General features: G+C 64.2%; 1 protein-coding gene across 2 annotated transcripts; it reads left to right on the forward strand.

Moving 5' to 3' along the window:
* Positions 1–1,653: 1,653 nt before the first annotated feature.
* Positions 1,654–17,037, forward strand: VANGL2 (VANGL planar cell polarity protein 2). Of its 2 annotated transcripts, none has more exons than XM_087772337.1 (9): positions 1,654–1,867; positions 8,296–8,489; positions 10,280–10,547; positions 10,641–10,761; positions 12,355–12,962; positions 13,506–13,642; positions 13,850–13,985; positions 14,355–14,586; positions 14,887–17,037. In XM_087772337.1, exons 3-9 carry the CDS (start codon positions 10,477–10,479, stop codon positions 15,145–15,147), a joined length of 1,566 nt encoding a protein of 521 aa, XP_087628463.1. In that variant the 5' UTR covers positions 1,654–1,867; positions 8,296–8,489; positions 10,280–10,476; the 3' UTR covers positions 15,148–17,037. The 2 variants fall into 2 exon arrangements, with proteins under 2 accessions (XP_087628463.1, XP_087628464.1); XM_087772338.1 differs by lacking the exon at positions 1,654–1,867 and adding an exon at positions 7,856–7,932.
* Positions 17,038–17,953: the final 916 nt, after the last annotated feature.

Here is a 17,953-nt window from a genome sequence, read left to right on the forward strand (position 1 = left end):
TGAGCTGGGCCAGGGCTCAGACAGGGCAGGACCCCTCCCTCCCTCCAGCCTAGCCTAGCTAGAGATGGGATGGGGTGGAATGGGACAGGACAAGCCTAGCCTAGCCTGGCCTGGCCTAGGATAGGATGGGATGGGATGGGATGGGATGGGATGGGATGGGATGGGATGGGATGGGATGGGACAGGACAAGCCTGGCCTGGCCTAGGATGGGATGGGACAGGACAAGCCTAGCCTAGCCTAGGATGAGATGGGATAAGCCTAGCCTAGCATTAATCTGCCCCTGCCCCTGCCCCCGCCCCCCATTAAGGGAAAACAAGCCATTTAAATCCAGCCAATGGCGTGCGCCGGCAGGAGAGCGCCGCACGCCATTGGACAGCGCGGGGGGGCGGGCCCGGCCCGTTCCCAGCCTCGCTCATTGATATAATGCGGGGCTGTTCCGGGCAGGCGGCGCGCCCCCGCTGTGGGAGGGTTCCACGCGTGGGGGGGGGGTCCCACGCCTTCCTTCCCCCCCCCCGGGGAGGGGCTGGCTTTGTGGGTGCCCCACGCCTTCCCCCCGTGGAAGAGCTGGCTTTGCGGGGGGTCCCCGGGCCCTGGGGGTGAGGGGGTCCGTCCCTCTGGGGCCCGTGGGGGTGCTGGCTTCCCCCCCCCTCCGTGGGCAGTGGCACCCCTGCTGCCGCGGGGTGTGAGTGGGCCCTGAGAGCGCCGGCTCCTTCCCACGGGCCCCGCTGGTGAGGGCGCGGGGCCGCCCCAAAGCGCTGGGCCCCCCATGAGGGACCCCGGTGCCTGGGGTGGGGGCTCGCCTGGGGCACGGCTCCATCCTTCCCGGCCCCCCCGGCTCCCTCTCTGCAAACGGGGGTCCGCAGGCGTGTGCTGAGCTGCTGCCCCCGTCCCTCCTCGCTCCCTGGGGGTCCCCTGTCGCCGGGGAGCTGGGGGTGGGGGGCTCCCACCCAGCGCAGCAGGAGCCTGGCTGGAGCAGAGCGGGGGGCTCCCGCGGAGCCGCTCCTGGGCCACGCCGGGACACCTTTCCCACGAGGGTCGTGGGTGGACTCGCCACCCGGACACACGGGGGGACAGAGCCGGACTGGGGCGACGGACCCAGCTTTCACGGGTGGGGGCACCCAAGGGAGTCGCGTCCTTGCCCCCACCCCGGAACAGCACGGACGGGGGAGCAGGAGCGGGGCCCCGGTGGGCTGCTCCCCGCGGGGACGGCTCGTCCCTGCCCGCCGCCGGCCTGGCCGCGCTCACGCCCGGGGCGGAGGGGGACACCGGCGGACACGGGGGGGGGGGCTCTGCGTGACCCCACCGACTGCCGGGGGGGGCGGGGGGAGACAGCAGAGGGGCTTAACCCTGACCCCACTGTGCCACCCCCCCCCCCGAGCAGCAGGGACCCCCGTGCCGCCCCCCTTATCCCCAAAGCCCCGGCTGCGGCTCGAGCAGCGGGTGGGACCCCCGGCGGGGCGGGACCCCCCGTTCCCCACCTGCGGGGGGGGGGTGAAGGATGCCGGGGTCCCGTCCGTGTCCCCCCGTCGTCCCCGTCCCCGTCCCCCCCCCGCTCCAGACAATGGCCCCGAGCGTGGAAGGGAGACAATGGGCGGGCGCGGGGGGAGCGGCCGGGAACAGCGGCGGGGCGGGCGGGAGCGGCCGGGCCGGGCCGGGGCCGGGGCCGGGCGCACGGCGGAGCGGAGCGGCGGGGCTGGGGTGGGGGGGGGGGCGCTCCGCTGGGATTCGGGGTTTCCTCCGCCTCCTCCTCCTCCTCTTCCTCCTCCTCCTCCGCCGCCGCCGCCGCCGCAGCAGCAGCAGCAGCCCCGGGATTTCGGTGCCGGGGAGGGGGGGGACGCCCGAGGAGCACAAAGGTGCGGCGGCGATGGTGAGTACCGGGGGGAAGCGGGGTGCGGAGCAGCCCCGCTGCGGCGTGGGGAGGAGCGGGGCCGGGGCCGGGGCCGGGGCCGGGCTCGGCGCGTCCCTGCAGGAAGGGCCTGGGAAGCCGGGGACTTTCCTGGGCCGGCGGCCAGGCGGGGAGCGGCTGCTCGGCGAGCCCCGCTCCCGGGGGGGCCTCGCTGCGTGGCAGGGGGAGACGCGGGGCTGCCGGGTTTGGGGGTTCCGTCCCCCCCCAGCCCTGAAGCAGGGGCCGGGGTGGGGTGGGGGGGTCCCTGGGCGGTGGGTGCTGAGGATGCACCCGGGGAGGGGCCCCGCTCCCAGGGTGCTGCTTGCTCCCTTTTCGCAGGGCTGCGCTGGCCCTGGGGAGCCTCCGCGGTGGGCGATGCAGCGGGGCCGGGTCCCCCCAGTTGCACGCAGCCTGGCACCGCTGCCTGTGGCTTTCCCGCTCTGCAGCGGGCATGCTTATACTGGAGTTTACTGGTCAAGCTGCGGTCAGCCAGCCCTTGGCCTCCGAGCCCTTTGTGCCCAGCGTGGGTGCAAGCACAGGGCCTCCTCCCTGCCTGCAACCCCTGCGAGCAATGGAGTGACCGCAGGCGACGAGGGTGGGCACCTATGGGGTGTCCACCCCGCTACCTGCCCCGCGCCAGGGCTGGGTGGCTGCTCCGAGGACGGGGACGTGAAAACGGCCGATGCTCCTGCCAGATCTGCCGGACCCGCGAGGCAGGGTCTGCCCGCTGCGCCTGTCCCTGCCGGCACGCTCACCTGCTTCTGGGAGAGACCCGGCCGGATTCTGATCCGGTTTATCTTGGTCCTGTCCTGGCTCAGCGCCCTGAGCCGACAGGGAGTTCCCTCCGCCCTACACCAGGCGCGAGCGCAGCCATCGGCCCTGCTGCTCTGTCTGGGGTGAGAGGCTTTATTTCCTTGGGAGAGGGTGTAGAGTCTGTTCCCCCCCCCCAGGCCTTGGTATAATAACCGAGGCGGAGGTTTACAACAAGAAAAAAAAAAAAAAAAGAATTAAATATTATCTGCACGGAGCCTCTGGGGATGGCTGTTGCTTAATCACAGCAATTCGGGATTGTGTTGGGACCGAGCTGGGCTCCGAGGCAGCCTGAGTCAGATGCGATCTCTGCGCAGCTGGGCTTCTCCTGTGTATTTACGCTGCCTTTGTGCTGGGGGGGGAGCTCAGGATGAGACCCGCTGATTTAATTAGCAGACGGCTTCATTGGAGCCGGCGATGGCTCCTCGCCTGGCTGTTGGACCGTGGGGTGGTGGTTTTAGGGTTGCGGGTCGCTGGGTCCCGTGGCAGCCCCCATCCTGGAGCACGGCCCCAAGGACGGGCACGGGGTGGGGGCCACCAGCTGCCCGTCCCCGTCCTCCCGGGCTCCCTTCGGCCACCGGCATGGTCGAATGTGGTTTCTTCTTTTCATCAGCTTGCAGACAATGGGGCCGGAGGGGGCTGGGGGGAAGGCAGGGAGCCCATCACCCCGGCGTCGGGCAGGGCGGAATCAGCCCCAGCACTTTGGTTCGAGTTCATTTTAGATTTTGGTTCTGTTTTCTGAGGGCCGGCACGGCTGGCAGATGCTTTATGGCTTTATTGTCCAGCCAGGATGCTTGGGAGGGGGCCTCGGAGGAAACCACGAGCCTTCGCTGCCCTTCCCTGGCTGCCCCCGTGTGAGTGCCAGCGATGAAGCAGCGAGAGCTCGGACCCGTGGGCATCGCGGCGGCAGGGTCAGCTGCCAAAGCCGGACCCCACGCAAGGGATTTTTTCCCTCGTGCCCTCCAAAGGCGTTTACCTCGAGCACCGCGGTCGGTGAATGCGGTCACCTTGCTCCCTGCCTGGACGCAGACGGATCCCGTCTCTACGCTGCTTTTCCAGGCTCCGAGACGCCGGTAATGCAATGCCGTCTGCCCGCCGCAGCCTGGCAGGATTTAGTAGGGTTAAGGATTAGGCACCCGGAGCTGACGGAGCAGAGCTATAATCGATCTAAAAGCGCAGTCTCTATGCCGCGGGTGTCCCTTTGGGGTAGGAACTGGCCTTTTGGGGTGTCACTGCAGCGCCTTGGGGATGGAGCTTCCGACGATGCTCTTGGAGAACGCGCTGAAATCACAGCGATGGCCCGAACTGCGAGCGTGGACCCCAGCGCCTCCTCGGCTCGCCCTGTCCGAGCATCCTGCGGCACCGCTTGGGTGCTGGTGACCACCAGAGGAGCAGCCTGGGACTCCGGCGTCTGCAGCCTCCTGTGCCCCAGGGTGACCGTAGGTTTGTCACTTCGTGCCAGCATCCCACCCGCAGGTGCCACCGGTGCAGCCGGAGGGGCGGTGGGAGCAGGGGGGGGACGGGGAGATGCGATTTGGGCAGCGAGAGGGAGATCTGGCGGCTGCAGCACCTCGCCGTGGGGCTGGCGATGTGCTGGGCATCACGGTGCCATCTTGCCTCCGCCTGGACCCGGCACCAGAAACCACAAGGGCGAAGCTGCCGCTCGTCTTCCCGGGGAGCCCCGAGCGCTCCCCGCGAGCTTGGGCCGAGGCGGACGGGGCTGCGAGGATGCGGGGTGCAGGCTGAGCCCCGCTGCCGGGTGCCGAGCCGCGGGAAGGGAGAGATGGAGCAGGTACGCGGCCGGTGGGAGTCTGGGAGCGCAGCTGGTCTGGGATGCAGTTAGGATCCCTTGGTGCCGGCACGTTTTGCAATGCAAATAGCTTTCTCTTTGCATCGAGCCCTGTTCTCATGCAAATCCCTGGGTTTTGTACATTTTTTTCTCCCTCTGGTTCTAGATCTCATTTTTACCTGCGCGGAGGCAGCTAGTGCATCGCCGCCGCCCGATGCGGCTGCGACCTCCATCGCTCCCGGACACGCAGCGGGATTGAAATGCCGGGTGAAAGGCCGGGCTTTGTCCCGTAGTCGCGCAGTGGGACTTCCCCGACGGAGGAAACTTGGTGGGGACCGAGCGCTGGAGGGACTGGACGTTCCTGTGGATATTGTAACAATCCCGAGTGATCGTAATTAAAGCTGGCAGTTTGGAAGGGATATTAAACCTTCTGCATCCAAGCTGACGCTGAGCAATTTGAGAGCAGAATGAGACCCCATGGGGGAGTTGGATTCAGCCATTCGGGCTTCCCATGGGCCTGTCCCGCGTCCCTCTGAAGCGCCCGGTCGTGCCAACGGACCAAAGAGCTGGAAGTTTGCGGATTCCTCCCAGCGGTGGCATCTCCCGGGGCTGGGGCTGGAGCAGCGGGGGGCCGAGGCGGCCGCTTTCCCAGCCTGGCGCGGGGGGACTCGGCCGTGGAAAGGAGCGGAGCAGCCTCGGGTTTGAGGGACGCGCCGTGAGCTCGCTGTGAAGCCTCAGCTCCTCCAGCCAAGCGGAGGCGCGGGGCTGGATACGGCCCTGGGAGAAGGGAAGGAAAATTGCTGGTGTTTGTGCTTCTGGAGGGGACGTGCGGACAGGGGGAGGGCAGCGCGTTGCCTTGGTGGCCTCTCCCCAGCTCCTTGGTAGATGATGCACAGGCGGTGCTTGGGGCTTGAATAGATCTGCTTTGACCCCCCAGCTCCTCCCTGGGGATCCCAGCAGCGGCACCCACAGGGTTTTTCCTAGCCACGCACCCACCTTCTGCTCTTTGCGGGTCACCCATGGGCACCCAGCTCCCGGTGCTGGCAGCCGCCTCCGTCTCCCCAGTGTTTGGTGCGTATGTGAAATAAGGTCATTGCTCCATCGTCGTCCCCCCCACAGGGCTCGGGGGGCCGGTGGCCGGCGGGGGAGTGCGGTGGTGGCCGGCCGGGGAAGGTGCCTATTGTGCGGAGGCAGCAAGGCGTGCTTGTGTAGCCAAGCAAGCAAATGTGCCGGGCGTTCGGCGCGGCAGACCCATGTGCCGCGGCCGGGAGGTGCCTCCCGTTCCCAGGCCGGTGTTGGAGGCGTGCCGCCAGCATCCCTGCTGTGGGCATCGCTGCTCGGGGGTCCCCGGGCCAACCTCCCCGGTGTCGGCACGGTGAGGGAGGACAGCCCAAAAATGACGGTGTGAGGCAGGGCTGAGACTCGCGTTAGGTTTCCTGCCATAAACAGCCCGTGCGGCTACGGACTCCGGCTTGCGGTGTGCCTTGGTTTCCCCATCTCCGTCATGGGCAGAGCCATGCTTCCAGCCCTCCTGGGCTTACTGGGAGGATAAACAGCGGTGGAGTCATGTGCCAGGAATCCAGGACCCCGGGATCCTCCTGGCCCGGTCTGTGACTCAGTTTCCCAGTCGCCGCGATGCTTGTCGGGTCTAGCAGGAAAACGCCTGCCCAGATGTGGCTGATGTTTCCTTCTGCTCCTGCTTGGCCCCGGCGGTGGGAAGCCAGTTATCGCCAACGTGCGAAGGGCTGCGTTCACACCCCTCTCGTAACCACATTAGAGCATCCTGGCTTAATGCTGGTATTTGTTTAATTGATCTAGATTTGCAGATGCTGAAAAAAGAGCACCGGTGGCGTAAATCGCCGAGCCCTGGCGTGGGAGCGGGTGGACGCTCGCCGATCCGCTCTAGTGCGAAGGCAGCCGGTTTGGTCCCAACCCTCTTGGCCGGGACAGAAGTCGTTCGGCCACCGATTTCTTCCTCTGCCCCTTGCTCAAAGCGGGTTTTTCTCCAGCAAATGTGGTGCCTGGCTCTCGCGAGGTCTTGGTGCTGAATAAAGCTGGGAGAGAGCCATGCAGCCTGGGTTTGTGCTGCCTGGTCCCAGGGGCACGCCGCCTCACCGGGGACGGGAGGAGAGGATTTCCCTCTTGGGATTTGCCCTGGAGCTGTTTGAAATAAGAAAGCTTTCTCATCTAGAAAGGCTTGGATCTACTTTTTTGAGCATTTGAATGCAAAAGAGAGTTCGTGTTTGAGGTTCATGGACTCAAAGGCAGGAGAGACGGCAGCAGTGGCTTTTCTGACCGCCCCGAAGCCCCAGCCGAGCTCTCTCTGCTTTGAACCCTGTGATGTGCTCCAGCATCATCCCGAGAAGCCATCCAGTCTGGACTTGAAGATGTCAAGAGATGGCAAATCCTCTCCTCCCCTGGGGAGTTTGTTCTGGTGGTTAATCACCTCGCTATTAAAAATGTGAGTTTTCCTCCTCGTTTGCATGCATCTGGCTCTCGCTCCCAGCCCTCGGCGGTTGCTCGGCGTCTCCGCGGGCTCGGTAAGGCGAAGCTGCTGCTTCTGGAGACGAGGCATCCATTTCCAGCCTCTCCACCTGAGCACCTTGTGCTGCCGAACCGGCTTTCCCCACTCTGCCAGGCAAACCATCCAAAAAAAAAAAAAAAATCCCCTTTCTTCCCCACCGGAGTGGCCAAGTTGCTCTGCCAGCACCGGAGCGGCGGCAGGACAAGGGGATGGCTGCTTGATTTACAAATTAACCTTGCAAAACTGCTGGGTTGGGGATTATCCTCCCTGCCAGGCTTTGCTAGGGAGAAGTTTGGCCGTTTTGGTAGGAGCAAGACCAAGGCTCCTCGTCGGCCGGAGCTGAGCCCTGTTCTGGATGCGGAGATCGCCCGTGGCTCATCCGTGGATCGTGCTGGAGCAAACCGTCCCACGCCGCTGCTCTGCCCTGGGAAAGGGCCCCAAAGCCCCTGCCCGTAACCTCTGCCCCGTCGCCAGCTTGTGATTGAAGGGCCGGGCTCGCCGCAGCCCTCTGCAGCCGTTCCCATGGCTCGTTGCTTGCTCCCCTTGGAAATGCGTGCCGCCTTCTCCCTCTGAACGCATCGACCTTCGTCTCCCGGCTCTGGCTTTGCCTTTGAGAGCGGATGGCTCCGGGGTCCCCACGCCACTGGTGCAGCCGTGGGGACCCCTGACTCGAGGGTGGACTTGAAGTGTGGCTGCTGCCCACGCGATTGTGGTGGCCGAGGAGTGTTAAATCCCGGGCTGGTGCCTTGAATCGCTGAGATGTGTTGGAAAACCCCGTCTTGATTTCGGCTGATAAATCAGCGTCGCCTCTCCAGGAGTGCCTGGCTCTGGCTGGAGCGGGGAGGCGCGGGAGCGGAGCTTGGGCTGGCTCTGGCCACCGCAGGGAGGGTCGCATCCAGCGGCAGGCGGCCGTGCGGTGCCCGGGTACGGGGCAGGGTGCCGATGCGGCGTGGAAGTGGTGCCAGGGCAGGTTTGGGGCTGTAATGGTGTCTGTGGGGTGTTCAGCCCACCCTTCTTTTCCTCCCCTGCCCATCGCTCTTCTCGGCTGCTTGCCAGGGGTCAAGGCCAAGCGAGGAGCTCTCGTGGGGTGGGTGCCCCCACGGGAACCGGGGGGGGGTGACCTGCGGGACAGGGATTTTTGGCTGGCGGTGCCCAGTGTGACGCGCTGCGGCGCTCCCCCAGACACGTGGCTGGGTGGTCCCAGTCCCCGGGGAGGGGATGCCGCGAAGCATCCCTGTGCGGCAGGGATGCCTGGCTCCTGATTTCCTTCTCTCTTGCCTCCCCCAGCACGACCGCGGACCCCCAGCACAACCGCCCATCCCGTGAGCGGCCCCCCATGCGCAGCCCCCCTCCGGTGCCCGCCAGCTGGATGCAGTCCCCGCCGGAGGCTCAGGATGCCCCAAGTGCCTCGGTGACCACCGGGACGGGGGACAGCACCCGCCTGCAGCCGCCTCGCCCTGACCTCCCGCACCGCCCCGCCGGTGAGTCCCCTGCGTCCGTCCCCTCTCCCAGTATCAACCGCCTAATGGTGTTAATGGATCAGACTGGGGCAAGCCTGTCCTCGGCCCCCTGCGCCGATGGAGGCAGCGGCCGAGGCCCCGGCATTGTTCCCAGCAGAAACCCGATCCCTGCCTGCAGACAAAGCCCAGAAGAGGGGGGCTGGCAGGAGGTTTGGGGGGGGCACAGGGGGGTCCTTTCTCTCCCAGTCCCTTCCCCCATCGCTCGCTGGGGATGCTGGGACGAGCTCCCGGCCCTGTTGCCATCTCCTAGACAACCAGCATGGGGGGGGGGGCTTTTGTTTCCATAGTGATAAATGTGTGAGCATCCAGCATCTGGGACAAAAGGACCCCCCCTCTTTTCCCCTCCTCGACCCCATCTCCCCCTCCCCGAGGCCTTGGAAAAGAGGCCAAAAGACATTTGGGTTTTATTTGGTCGAAATGGCATTTCCGTGGTAACCCGGCACGGGTCCACCCCCAAACACAGCCGGCGCGGCCCCCCTGGTGCGCAGTAAAGGCTGGGGAAGGGGGCTTTGGGGCTCTGGGGGATGCCTAATGCCTGCAGCCCCCCAGCACCCTTAGGGTGAGGGCAGGAGGATTTGGCAGGACCCCTCCGATGGGGTCCGGCGTCCCCCGGCACGGGTCAGGCAGCGCGACGGCCCCTCTGCCTCCCCGAGGGTGGCTCCCACCTCTGTCCGGGTCCCCTCCCTGGTGGGATCACGGACCCAGGCAGGCCAGCACCGAACCCGCATCGGGGCTGTAAGCAGCTTGGGAGTCCCCAAAACCAGCGGGGTGACCCGGGCTGGGACCCCGGGAGACCCCCAACCCCGGGAGACCCCAGCTCCCGCCCGCATCCCCTGAGCCTTTGCCCAAGGTCAAGGTGCCCTGCACGGCCCGGCTGGGATCGAAGCAAGGCGTTACCTTCCCAACCCAGCAGAGATCCGGCACCATCAGTAGGCGTAGGTCGGTATCATGTGCGTGTGTGTATATATTTATATACGTCTGTGCCACAAATGGCTGTAATGGGAGTTTGGGGTTGGCTAATAACGACGTGGCAGCCGTGAGTCAGCGCGCGGGGTGATGGTATCTGCTCCGAGCCAGCCTTGCGATGGTGGACCGGTCCCTGGATGCTGCGGGGGTGGCCCAGGCCAGCGGTCCCATCCTCGGAACCGCGGTGGTTCCCGGCAGCCTGGGAGCTCCCCGCTTCCCCCGGTCCCGGCAGCCCCAAGCTCTCCCCGGCTCGGGCCGCGGCTGCGAGGGGAGGTGGAGCCGGCGCGAAGCGATGCTCCTCGGCACAGATCGGGACTCCTGTGCCGATCTCCTGGGTGTGAGATCCCGGCTCTGTGCTGGGAAACATGTCCGGGCAGAGCCCCGCGCTGCGAGATGGGCCTGAAACGTTGCCTGCACCCAATTATTCATTCCTTTTTTTTTTTTCTTTTGGCCCCCACCCTAGGCACTCTCTTGGCAGTTAAAATAATGATAGTGACATTAATTAAAGTGTAAATCACCCAAAACAGCAGCTAATCATGCAGTACCATTAATAAAGGGGAAGGTGGCCATCCCGGGCCCAGCTTGGGCATGGGATAAAATACAAAATGCCCCAAAGGGACCCAAATTCCCTCTCCCTGCTGAAGTCCCATCCCCATTTGCCACCGGGGCTGGAGCTGTGGTGGGGCAGGGATGGTGGGCGAGGGGACGCTCACCGGCGGCTGGGACCCCCGGGGGGTTGCCGGGATGCTGCCGTGCTGCGCTGACCCTTCCCTTCGCCTCCGCAGGCGGGCGAGCTGTTTTCTCCTGAGACGAGCCCAACCAGGTGATCAAAATAGAGTCCCTCAAGGTGACGGTTGACTTCTTGAAGGTGCCCCTGGGCCTGAAGAAGCCCCCTCTGAAGGAGGCCCTGGCCGCCGTCCCGGGGCCGGGGAGACCCAAGCCCCTCGGCGTGGAGCGGCACAAGCCCCGGCGCTCCGACAACATGGACAATGAGTCGCAGTACTCGGGATATTCCTACAAGTCCGGGCATTCCCGCAGCTCCCGCAAGCACAGGTGAGGGGTCAGTGCACGTCCGGGGGGGTCCCTGGCCCCAGTGGGTGCTGCCATCCCAGTGCACCCACCCTGCTCCCCTCTCTTGCCTTCCAGGGACCGGCGGGACCGGCATCGCTCGAAAAGCCGGGACGGGAGCCGCGGGGACAAGTCAGTGACCATCCAAGCGCCAGGCGAGCCCTTGTTGGACAACGAGTCGACTCGGGGGGATGAGAGGGTGAGTTGGGCAGGGGGGAGGGATGGGGTCGGCGTCTCTGCCCCGCCATGGGGATGCTGCCGAGGGTGGGAGCCGCTGGCGGGGCGCGGGGGCTCCCGGCATGCCTGGTGCTCCCCGGCGGAGCGGTCGAGCCGGTTGGGCTGGCCCTGGGCTGGCGGACGGGCTCCTGTGAGCTCTGCGGCGTCGCCGGCGGGGCGGGCGGGCGAGTGGTGCGGGTGCAAATGAAAGGGGACTGGCTGACGCGGCGCCCCAGGGAAGCAGCCGGGCTGGGCACGGGCTGCCCAGGGTGGAAAACACCCTGGGGATCCACTCCCTAGGGATTAGCTCCAGCTCCTCACTCGGCGCCTGCAGGTGATGCTGGCTCGGCCATGCCAAGGCGTAATAACCCCAGCCCAGGTCCGGGCACGATCGCCCCGGTGAGCGGGTTGGTGCAGAGGCTCCCGCGCTGCATCCCTCCGCCGGCTGCCCTGACCCCGCGGTCCCACCGCGATCCCTCGGTGCGAGCGGCAGCGGGGGCAGCATTGCCGTGCCCCCCACGCTGGGTGCCAGCACTCCTCCAGCCGCCGCGGAGCCCGATCCCTGGCTTTAATCCTCTCCCAGCCACCTACGCAGGCGGCTCCGGCTCTTTTCATCTTCCCCCATCAAGAAGTCGGCACCGGCAGAGGCTGGGGTTTGCGGCGGCTGAGCCTGCCCGGTCCAGCCGTGGCCGGAGCGAGCCGATGGCTGCGTGGCTTTGCCTGGGGATGGGCTGCCATATGGACTGGCCCTCCCGGACCCTTCTCCGCTTCCCATCCCTCCGGAAAGCCCCAGACCGTGCCTTTATTGTGCTGTTTGGTATGAAATTGCTGGCTTTCCTGCAGAAATTCAAGGGGGGAGAAAATACAATACAATAAACCCCCAAGTTTCAGTGCTGTAAACCAGAATGTGACAGTCTGAGTGAGAGGACAGACAGATGGACAGATCCATGGCTGTGCTGGGGCAGCGTTTTCAGCGCCTGCGGTGCAACGTCTTCTCGCTCCGCTGAAACCCTGCATTTTAGCTGGGAAGGAATCAAATGTGAACGGGTCATTTCCACACCCCTCTGGCTTGAGGAGGGGGTTTTGGGAGGTGGTGGGAGACCTGTCCAGCGCTCTGAGCTGCCGAATCGCCGGCGACTTTGTCCTGCCCGGCGCGGCACTGGAGGAGGCAGCGCCTGCCTGCGCGGCGGTGGCGAGGGTGTGTCGGGACGGCAGCCGGGCATGTTCCTTCTGGCCCTGCTAATGAGGGGGTTTGCCTGGAAGCAGGATCCTTCCCACTTCCAAAGCTGCTCTCACCGGTGCCGGAGAGGTGGAGCGCGGCACGGAGCTGCCGACGGGGGTTTCCTAGAGGTTCCCAGCCAAATCACTGCGTCCCCCCACCCCGGGCTGAGGTTTCCGCCGTCTAAATGGGGGTGATGGCACCGGGCAGCGCGCCGGGCTTTGAGGTTTGGCGGATGGGAGATGCTGGCGTTGGGTTGGGGTGGGTGTCCGGCGTGGCCGGCAGCCCCCCGCGGCATTGGGGATGGGGGGGACACAGAGCCATCCCCCGCGTAACCCTCCCATCTGCCCTCCCCAGGATGACAACTGGGGCGAGACCACCACGGTGGTGACGGGGACGTCGGAGCACAGCATCTCGCACGATGACATCACCCGCATCACCAAGGACATGGAGGACAGCGCCCACCTGGACTGCTCCCGGCACCTGGGCGTCTCGCTGGCCGGGGCGCTGGCGCTGCTTGCCTTCCTCACCCCCCTCGCCTTCATGCTCCTGCCCCAGCTGCTGTGGCGGGAGGAGCTGGAGCCCTGCGGGACACCCTGCGAGGGGCTCTTCATCTCCGTGGCCTTCAAACTCCTCATCCTCCTGCTGGGCAGCTGGGCTCTCTTCTTCCGTCGCCCCAAAGCCTTCTTCCCTCGCGTCTTCGTCTTCCGAGCGTTGCTCATGGTGCTCGTCTTCCTCCTCGTCGTCTCCTACTGGCTTTTCTACGGCGTGCGGATCCTGGACTCGCGGGACCGCAACTACCAGGGGGTGGTGCAGTACGCCGTCTCGCTGGTGGATGCGCTGCTCTTCGTGCACTACCTGGCCGTGGTGCTGCTGGAGCTGCGTCAGCTCCAGCCCCAGTTCACTCTCAAGGCCGTCCGCTCCGCCGACGGGGCCAGCCGCTTCTACAACGTCGGCCATCTCAGGTACGGGGGTGCCGGGGGGGGTCCTGCGTCTGTGTGTGCACGGGGTGTGCGTGTGCAGGTGTGCACGTACGTACGTGCATGAGCATTGACGCGTGTGCACGTGCAGGTGTGCACATACATATGTGCATGGGCATTCGTGTGTGTGCACGGGCATCCATGCGCGTACATTCATAGAATCATTCAGGTTGGAACAGACCTTTAAGATGGTCAAGTCCAACCGTAAAATTTGTGTGTGCGCTCGTACACGTGTGCATGTGGCGTGGTGCGTGTGCGTGTACATATGTGCACATGCACACCCATATTCACGAGTGGTTGTGCCCACGCCGCTGCCCTCCGCGGCGCCGTGGCATCAGGTGGCCGGAGGAGCCGCGAGCGTGCCCCGCAGCGGGTACAGCCCTGCTCACTCCGCGGGATGAGCCGTCCCCGCGGTGCCACGCGCTGTCCATCCGTCCCTCCCTCCTCGTCCTGCCCGGCTGTGTGTGCCCCCGGCGCGGTGCTAACCGGCTCTCTGTGCCCGCCGTGCCCGGCTGTGTCTCCCTGCAGCATCCAACGAGCAGCCGTCTGGATCCTGGAGAACTATTACCACGATTTCCCGGTCTACAACCCTGCCCTCCTCAACCTGCCAAAATCCGTCCTGTCCAAGAAAATGTCTGGGTTTAAAGTCTATTCCCTCGGCGAGGGTGAGCTCCCCTTCCCTTGGCTTCTCCTCTTGTTCTCTCTCCTCCTTCCCTCCCCCATCCCTGTGTTTTCCTCTCCGGAGCCTCCTCTCGGCTCTGGAGAGCCCGGAGCAGGATCGCCGCAGCCTGGCCGTGAGGCAGGGGGAGCATTGGGCATCCCGAAGCCCCCCAACTCCTCTTTTTTTTTTCCTCCAACCCTTTTCCCTGCAGAAAACACAACGAACAACTCCACGGGCCAGTCCCGGGCCGTCATCGCAGCGGCTGCCCGGCGGCGCGACAACAGCCACAACGAGTATTACTACGAGGAGGCAGAGCACGAGCGCAGGGTGCGGAAACGCCGCGCCAGGTACGGGGCTGGCGGCGGGGACCGGGCTCCATGCAGCAGCAGGTGCCCCGTTGCTGCGTCCCCCATGGGGTGCCCGTGCCAGGACCCCCACAAGGACCTGGACTGTGCTGGCAGGAGGGAGAGGGGGCTCCCGGGGTCACCTCCAGCCCCCCCAGATGAGGTGTCCCTGCTGCTGGGGAAGCACATCCCCAGCCTGGCTGTTGCGTGGCACAGCCACATCTCCCCCAAAGCTGTTTTGGGGTGGAAGCTGGGTTCCTGCCATCCGTAGGCAGGCAGGCGGCGAGTGACTGCCCCCAACCCCCGGGGATCTCCTGCCCGTGGCCAGACTCTGCCCCGCTGCAGCCACGTCCATGCCTCTCCTCCCGGCAGGCTGGTGGTGGCGGTGGAAGAAGCCTTCACCCACATCAAGCGGCTGCAGGAGGAAGACCAGAAGAACCCACGGGAGATCATGGACCCACGGGAGGCAGCTCAGGCCATCTTCGCCTCCATGGCCCGGGCCATGCAGAAGTACCTGCGCACCACCAAGCAGCAGCCCTACCACACCATGGAGAGCATCCTGCAGCACCTCGAGTTCTGCATCACCCACGACATGACGCCCAAGGTGCGCAGGGGGCACGGCGAGGTGGGACGGGTCTCCAGGTTTGCCCAAGGGCTTGGTCCAGAGCGTGAGGACTTGGGTGGGGTTTTTTCCCCACCGTGTGAGAGCATCCCCCCGGGAGGAGAAGGGGTTGGGGGATAGACGGAAAAGCGGGTGTAACCCCAAGGGAGCAACGCGCCGCGCTGGGAACCAGCCGCGCGGGGATGTTTTTCCTGCAGGACCTGCTGAGCAGCTTGAGGCTGCAAAAAAATATAGGCTGAGCCGTAGGAAGGTGACGTTCACGTGTCCTTTCCCTTCTCCAAGGCGTTCCTTGAGCGGTACCTGACGGCCGGGCCCACCATCCAGTACCACAAGGACCGTTGGCTGGCCAAGCAGTGGACGCTGGTCAGCGAGGAGCCGGTGACGAACGGCTTGAAAGATGGGGTGGTCTTCGTGCTGAAGCGCCAGGACTTCAGCCTCGTGGTGAGCACCAAGAAGATCCCTTTCTTCAAGCTCTCGGAGGAGTTCGTGGACCCCAAGTCGCACAAGTTCGTCATGAGGCTGCAGTCGGAGACCTCCGTGTGAGCTGAAGAGGGATGGAGAAGGGTTGGGGGGAGACCCTCTCCGGACCCCTCCGTCTCGTCCTCCCCGTCTCCGCCGGGGCTCAGGGAGGCCACGGCTCGAGGGCAGAACTGCGGCGGGCGCCGGGAAGCAGCACCCATGCCCAGCTCCATCACCTACCTGTGACCACTCGCCCTCCGCCTCGGCTTGGCCCCTGTTGGGGTGGGCTGAGCCCCTTCCTCCTCCTCCTCCTCCTCCCCGAAACCCAGGTCCGTGTAGCATCCCCCCAGAAGGCGCAGCCGGCGGAGGACAGCGGCACGGCCAGGAAGGAGACGGCGTTTCGGTGCCATAACTCAAGGGCTAACTCTACCTGTTCTTCACCAGCGTCTTCAAGCACCATCGGGTCCCAAGGACCTTCTGCGCTTGCCCGTTTTCTACCTGGCAGCTCTCCTGGCTCTGACCTTAAACCACCACCCGCCGTCTGGGGCTGGTTTTTAATCCTAGAGATTTTTTTTTCGGGAGTATTTTGCAAACACCTCCGTGATCCGTGGCTGCTATGAAAACCTCCCCTGGCATCCAAGACACCGGAGCGGTGATGCTCCTGGATGTAGGAACGTCCTCCTCTCTGCTGACGGCGTCCGTGCTCAGCTCTTAACAAAAGCAAGTGAAAATCTGGTTTTTAAGAGAAGCAGAAGGGGTTTTTTTAGGCGGTTTCCCTGCTCCTGAGGCGACCCGTGTCCCTGGTCCCCACGGCTTCCCTGTGGGGCTTCCCCACACCGGCTGGAGCCGCAGCCATGGGTTGCAGGCAGAGCAGCTTGAAACGTCTCTTGGGGTCCAATCCTGCACCCAGAGCCAACGGGGTGAACGAAACGAGGGGTTTCTGGCGGGGGTGATGAGGGCTCGTGGCTCAGTGACATCCTTAATTGATGTCCCGTGGGGGCAGGTGGCCTGTGGTGGTCCCGCGAGCTGGGGCTGGCTCGCCACCGGGGACGCAAAAGCTTTTGCCTTCCCTTGGTTTTGTTAGGGTCACAAATACCTCATGGATTTATTTTAATTTTTTTTTTTTTTTTTCCCCCTCCGGATCCCGTTACCCGGCCACGCCGGGCCGGGGGCTGCGGGGTCCGGGGGTTGTGGCTGGGCAGGGTGGGCTCGGTTTGGTTGTGGGAGCTGCCAGACTTCGTCCCAGGGAGGCGAGCGGTTGGATTCCAGTTGGGGTTATTTTGTCCTAAGCACTAAAGGGGGCAGCGAGGCCGGTGGGGCTGTGGCACGCTGGCCACGTGTGCCACCCCAGAGGGGCTGGGGGCTTCCCCAGTAAGTACCAGTAGCACCATTAAGATGCTGGAGGGGTCCTGGGGGGTCCGTCCCCATCCGGGCACTGCGCTGCTCAGGGCTGGCTTTCCCAATTTCCAGGAAATCTCCATTTTTCAGGAGTTTCTAACCCCTGCCTGGGCTGCCCTCCTCTTCCAGCCTCCTGAGGCCGAAGGACCCGGGTTTCACCCCCCCAGTCCCCCCAGCTCCATCGGTGCTGCTGCCGCTGGGAGCCCGTTTTGGGGTGTTTTACTGCAAAAACGACGTCAGTGAGCGCGAGCGGGCGGGTCGGCCGGGGGGGGGGGTCCACTTGGAGTTCAAGAAGAATAAACCCTTTTTCGTTCGTTTTTTGGTTTTGGTTTTGGTTGGTTTGGTTTTTTTTTTCCGCAGAGCCGAGACCTTGTGCATGCGTGTAGAAAGTTGTAAAATGTAAAATTGTTTTTTAATATATAAAAAGCTTGTTTTTACAGTTTGCAGTGGATCGAAGCATTACGGCAGTGGTAGGAAGTTCTGTTGGTTGGTTTTGTTTGGTTTTTTTTTCATAGAGGAACTAAAATTGTACAAATTTTTTTTTTTTTTTATAAAATAAACCCATTTTGACTTCTTTTTTTTTTTTTTTTTCCTTTGTCTTCCTGCACCCGGTGCTTTGGGGCGAGGCTGCCCGTCCCCTGCCCGTCCCCTGCCCGTCCCCGGAGCTCAGAGGTGCTGCAGTGGCAGGATGCGGCCTCAAGAGAGCACTCGGAGAGAAACGGGTCCTGCGCTTGGAGGGTGCTGGGTGCGGGGCAGGGGCTTGGGGGTGGTGGGGGCTGTGCATTTAAGGTCTGTGGGGCCAAGGGTTTGGGGGACCAAGGGTTTGGGAGGGCCAAGGATTTGGGGGTTAGGGGGTCCAAGGGTTTGGGGTTTGTGGGATCCAAGGATTTGGGGTTTATAAGGCCAAGGATTTGTGGTTCGTGGGGATCAAGGATCTGGGGTTCAGAGGTCCAAGGGTTTGGGGTTTGGGGGGTCCAAGGATTTGGGGTTTAGGGGGACAAGGGTTTGGGGCGTGAGGGGTCAAGGGGTTGGGGGAACAAGGGTTTGGGGGGTCCAAGGATTTGGGGTTTATAAGGCCAAGGATTTGGGGTTTAGGGGCCAAGGATTTGGGGTTTAGGGGTCCAAGGGTTTGGAGTTTATAGGGGCCGAGGATTTGGGGTTTGAGAGTCCAAGGGTTTGGGGTCTATGGAGCCAAGGATTTGGGCTTTATGGAGCCAAGTGTTTGGGATCTGTGAGGCCAAGGTTTGGGGGCTCGTAGGGGACAAGGATTTGGTATTTATGGGACGAACAGCTTGGAGTCTAATGGGGCCGAGGGTTTGTGATTTGTGGGGCCAAGGTTTTGGAGTTTGTGGGGCCACGGTTTTGGGGTTTATAGGGCCAAGGGCTTGGAGTTTATGGGGCCAAGGATTTGGGGTCTCTGGGACAAAGGGTTTGGGGTTTGGGGAGCCGAGGATTTGGGCTTTACGGAGCCAAGTGTTTTGGGGCTGTGAGG

This window comes from Nipponia nippon, unplaced genomic scaffold, assembly GCF_047370975.1.
Source record: "Nipponia nippon isolate SJK-2023a ecotype South Korea unplaced genomic scaffold, ASM4737097v1 scaffold_36, whole genome shotgun sequence".
Lineage (NCBI taxonomy): Eukaryota > Metazoa > Chordata > Aves > Pelecaniformes > Threskiornithidae > Nipponia > Nipponia nippon.